The sequence below is a fragment of the Lathyrus oleraceus genome, chromosome 1 (assembly GCF_024323335.1).
Source record: "Lathyrus oleraceus cultivar Zhongwan6 chromosome 1, CAAS_Psat_ZW6_1.0, whole genome shotgun sequence".
Taxonomy (NCBI): Eukaryota; Viridiplantae; Streptophyta; class Magnoliopsida; order Fabales; family Fabaceae; genus Lathyrus; species Lathyrus oleraceus.
In genome coordinates, this window is record NC_066579.1 from 84,283,694 (window position 1) to 84,289,034 (window position 5,341).

The 5,341-nt window shown below is 35.6% G+C and overlaps 2 protein-coding genes across 2 annotated transcripts; both read left to right on the plus strand.

The window, feature by feature from the left end:
• Window positions 1-1,073: 1,073 nt before the first annotated feature.
• Window positions 1,074-2,386, plus strand: LOC127092762 (glyceraldehyde-3-phosphate dehydrogenase GAPCP1, chloroplastic-like; the record flags this gene model as incomplete). Its single annotated transcript, XM_051031653.1, has 5 exons — window positions 1,074-1,127; window positions 1,209-1,351; window positions 1,458-1,541; window positions 1,820-1,909; window positions 2,119-2,386. Coding segments are annotated over 5 exons (426 nt in total), but the record flags the coding sequence as incomplete, so codon positions are not given.
• A 1,090-nt stretch (window positions 2,387-3,476) lies between these two features.
• On the plus strand, window positions 3,477-4,694 carry LOC127092770 (DNA polymerase kappa-like; the record flags this gene model as incomplete). Its single annotated transcript, XM_051031664.1, has 4 exons — window positions 3,477-3,555; window positions 3,718-4,004; window positions 4,155-4,468; window positions 4,544-4,694. Coding segments are annotated over 4 exons (789 nt in total), but the record flags the coding sequence as incomplete, so codon positions are not given.
• Between the last annotated feature and the right edge of the window lie 647 nt (window positions 4,695-5,341).

Sequence of the window (5,341 nt, forward strand, 5' to 3'; positions counted from 1 at the left end):
GTTGCTTTGAGAGGATTGAGAGGCTCTGCTTGAAGGAGATAGAGTGATTGAGAGAGAACTATGAGTTGGGAGAGAACTGTGAGGGATTGAATCTTCGCGTGAATGAATTGGAGAGGGAAGGTGTTTGTGTGTGAGGTTAAGAGGGAAACAAATAAGAGAGGTTGAGAGTATTTCTGGAAAAACGTGAACCCCCTTAAATGTGAAGTGTGAAGATGAATTTAAAGGGCTTTGAATCTGTTACGAAATGATACGTGAATTCAAATGAAATTCCATTTTCAGTTAGAAATGAAATGGTTTGTTAGTCACCAAATTCAAATTCAAATTCAAATTCAAGTGAAATGTGAACGAAGATACATATACTGTTAGTTTGAAAATGAGTTGTTAAGTGTTAATTACGTTATGATGTTGCCCTGCTATATTCTGTTACAAACTGTTAGTTAACTTTGGATGGGTTCTTGTTAGTTTAGTGTTTTTATGTTGAATGATAGCTCTTTTATGATTGTTACTTCTATGAACAGATGTATTTATTGTTGTTATTGTTTTATCCATGACTGCCAAATGATTCTTGATATTGCACTGTTGTTTTCTAATTTGCTCGGTTATGTTGATGCACTGTTGATGAATGGAATGTTGAGCTTGCTGCAATTGTTGAATGATATGGTTGTTGCTTGAGGTGGGACTATTATGATGTATCGATGAATGCTTGATGTTTATTTGCAGGCCCAAAGGGAATTTAACATGGCATGGCAAGTGGATAGGTGGAGCATGGAAGAATCATTAGGTTAAGGCTGCCATTCAAAGCGAGATACCCTTTTTTATCTTTTGATCAAAACCATGTAACCATGTAACCATGTGATGGGATAGGATGTAGCATGGTGCTATGATGTAATAACATTTATGGATGGATTAGTTAATTTATAAATGATCCATGCACCATTAATAACATTGTTTTTCATGGATATGTGTTAATGAAAAACAATGTTTATGGATTTACTTATCTAATATGCGTGTGTCTCGGTTGGATGCACTGTTGATGGAAAGGATCCGAAGGATTTGCAGCAGGAAATCAATGATGGGGAAGAGGTGCAGCTCAAAATATAATTCCAAGTTCTACCGGTGCTGCAAAGGTAAGAGATGGATGGCCATAAGAGTTTCTGTGCTTACCAATTACATTTATTAAATTAGTTTTGCACTTTGTGAAATTCCAGGCTGTTGGAAAAGTTCTTCCCGAGCTAAATGGAAAACTCACTGGAATGGCCTTTCGTGTTCCTACTCCTAATGTTTCTGTTGTGGACTTAACCTGTCGGCTTCAAAAGAATGCCTCCTATGAAGATGTTAAAGCAGCAATAAAGTATGTCTCTTACTTTTCTGACCCGGCTTATATTCTCTCATGTCGAGTTGTTTTGTACTAACCATTCGTTGGTTTTCTATTACTTTGCTACTGAAAAAAAATGAAGGCACGCTTCAGAGGGACAATTGAAGGGAATTCTTGGATACACAGATGAGGATGTTGTCTCTAATGACTTTGTTGGTGATTCAAGGTAAAGTAAATGTTGCTGTATTTCAAATTTAGATCACTATCAGCATCTTTAAGAGGACAGACTCTTGTGCCTTTTATCTAGTATACATGCTAAAATCTGGTATTATGCACATTTTGAATTTTCATTTACATATGCTCAAAGCAGATTTTTATTTGTCTTAAAACTAAACTTTATTTATCTCGCTCTTTTATGATATTAGTCGCAGTTTTTTCTGTTGTGTTAGGATATGTTTGTTTGCCAAGTAAGCGTTTTAATTTAAATGTATTTCTTATTAACAGGTCGAGTATCTTTGATGCTAAGGTTGGGATTGGGCTTAGTAAGTCCTTTGTGAAGCTGGTCTCGTGGTATGACAATGAGTGGGGTTATAGGTATGTGTATATGTAATTACAACTAAAACTTTTACAGACTTGTGCATACAAATCTTAGTTTTAAATTGCACTCCACAACTATAATTGCGGATGTTGAAGTCTCAGCAACATTAAAACTACAATTTCCACAACTGCAATTTAAAACCATGCATGTAGGACATTTTTCAATACTCAACTTTTTGCTCATTTTTAAATTTTATCCATTGCAGCAACCGAGTGTTGGACCTTGTAGGGCACATGGCATTGGTGGGAGCCCACAATTGAACACCAATAGCGTCTCTTACTGTTGGTGTTGCCATTCTGATATTTCGTTTAGGTTAAAAATTAGTAGCTGCTTAGGTTCTCAGATTTTGATTTTTGATATTCATAAGATTGCAGACATATCTGATGCCCCTCCAACAGAGGAAGAAATAGATGACCATATCGTATGCATTGAGAATATAATAAAGAGGAATTGTCCTGGTTACCTGTTTTGAATTCATCTTCATATATAATTTAATATCTTTTAGAATGCTCGTGTGAGATGTGTCATTGACGTAGACAGTTAGTTATATGCATAACAGCACCTCTGAAGAACAATCCAGTAAAAAAAAAACAATTCAGTTCTTAATTATTTATAAAGTAATTACAGAACGATTGTTTTATTAATTCTCTATGTTCTGTTCACTTTCTAGTTTCAGCTTTCTACAACCATTGTTTGGGAAGTTTCTAATTTTAGCTTCATCTGGGTTTACTAACGATAATCTTTTATTTCTAATCATACATGTTTCATTCTAAATTAATCTTGTAAAATCCTTACTAACATGTGATTTTTTATCAAATTGTTGCAGATTTTTTTTACTCTGTGGGTTTAGGGCTTGGAAAGACTGATTCTCCCCAAGCAAGTTTTCGGAAAAGTATCAGCAATGAAAGGACATTTTCTGCCACTGAGGACGAAGTGCTGTTGCAGAAAAAACTGGGTATATGTCTTGTCAATTATTGTTCATTTTTCAGGGAATTTTGATTTCAAATTTTAAATGTTGTCATCATAATTGTAGTTGATCAGTTTGAATTTGTGGAGATCCTCTTAAGTTTAAACTCCATTGTCATGAGATTCCTTCAGTTTAGGTTACAGTTTTGTTACACATGCTAATGACACTATGAGATGCTGAGTTTTTGAATTAGATAAGTGTTTAGTTATATTGAATCATAAAAAAGATGAGTCATGCAAGCTTATGTTTGCAGTGGAGCTTGCTGAAATGCTGTCCACAGACATGCAGAAAGAGGGCCTTCATGGGCGAACGTTGACTCTTAAACTGAAAACTACTTCTTTTGAGGTACTTGTGATTTCTTGACTCTGTTTCTTTCTAAACAATTTTCTGTTTATGATAGAGGTCAATTCTCTGGCTTGGGTTCTTACCTCTGGACAAAGCTTTGTTAAAAGAAAAGTTGTTAATATTGTTCAAGTTCCTTTAAGGATTTGTCATGATCACCATGCATTTTACTATCTTACTATATTTCTCTTGCAAGTACTAAAAAAATGCTCAATCTATAGGTTCGGAATAGAGCTGTGACTTTACAAAACTACATCAAGTCAAGTGAGGATATTCTGAAGCATGCATCAAAATTGCTGAAAGCTGAACTTCCCGTTTCAGTAAGATTAATAGGTATATGTTTCTGTTAACTTGCTTTATTGTTGACCAATTATTCAGATGGTGCTCAAGGCCAATATAAGAGGGTGCTTTCTGCTTATAGATATAGTCTATGAGCAAGTTCACATTAGTTCCTTGTATAAGTCAGTGCATAACAGATTTTTCTTCTCCTCTTAGGTCTTAGAGTATCACAGTTTAACGGAGATAAAAGTGGTAGTGGTGCTACCCCTGGTCGTACACAGAAGACTATTACCAATTTCATTACTTCAGGAGAAGCCAATAGGAAAAAGGACCCTTTTTCAGATGTTACAGATCATGACTTTATCAGTGATATAGAAACTGATCCTTCGATTGATGTTGGGCACACAAGCCAGCTTGATAGCAGAGATCCTTTTGATGGTAATCATTCATTAGATGTAAATCACCAAAGCTGCACTCTCTGGAAAAATGATGGTGCAGAGAAGGTATATCTCCTTTTCTCTCTTTATTTTTCGAAGTAGCTGACATATATTGATATAGGTCAGTTTCCGCAATCGAATAATTGCTTTGGCGGATTGAGGAGCATGTTGATGTTTTTTAGCGCTACTATTTATCATCTCTGCCGTATTTACCAGGTACAAACTTCTGGTAATGATGCTGCAAGTTCTCACCACAGTGCATGTACAGAGATGCTTGGATCAACTTCATTCCAGGGGAAGTTTGAGGGGAAAAATGTGAATGATGGGTCTAATCTTCTGGAGGAGGATAGACTTAATTCTTGTCAGGAAACAACAATGTTGTGGTTGAATGACTATAAATGTTCACTCTGTGGAATAGAACTTCCTCCAAGTTTTGTTGAGGAAAGATTAGAGCATTCTGATTTCCATTTTGCTGAGAAGCTTCAAAAGGAAGAATCAAGTATTCGCCAAACATCTATTCCGATTCAAAGGTAAATTATTGAACTAGACAGTGATTCCACATTTCTGTTTAAAGTGTTTGATGTGATAGGTCTATGTTTTTTCAGTCAGGATCAAAAGCACCGAATCAATAGACAAAGCAAATCCAAGAAGCAAAAGTTGTCGCAGAGAGAGGGCCGATATACGCCCATTGATTATTTTTTTGTTAAGGAGTAATCAAAGCTTTAAGTTATTATTGTATAATTTGTATCTTATTTTGCCTCACATCAATAATTTCTAAGTCTCTAGGAATGTCTTTTCTCCACATAAGATAAAATATGTATAGTTGTATTATGAATCTTGATATGATTAATAAAGTAGTCTCATTCATTCACCGTGTGTTTAATTTTTCTTAGTTTATGTGAATTGTTCTAATTGCTTCATTTTTATTTTATTAGCGTGGAAAAAATCTGGTTGAAAACAGGTAGAAATTCTGGTTTATAAACCTGGAAAAAATGTGGTTTAAAACAAAAGCTTCAAAAATTTTCGTATACCTTAGACAGCGCTTTTGTAAAAAGCGCTGTCTAAGGGGGGGGCTTAGACAGCGCTTTTTGAAAAGCGTTGTCTAAGGTATACCTAAAAAAATTAAAATAGGAGGGTCTTAGAAAGCGCTTTTGGCCAAAGCGCTGTCTAAGGGGGTGGGGCTTAGACAGCGCTTTTCAAAAGCGCTGTCTAAGGTATACCTAAAAAATTTAAAATAAGAGGGTCTTATAAAGCGCTTTTGGCCAAAGCGCTGTCTAAGGGAGGGGCTTAGACAGCGCTTTTAAGATTTAAAAAAGCGCTGTCTAAACCTTTAGCAGCGGAGGTTTAGACAGCGCTTTAAAGCGCTGTCTAAGGCTAAAAAAAGCGCTGTCTAAGGTCTTGTT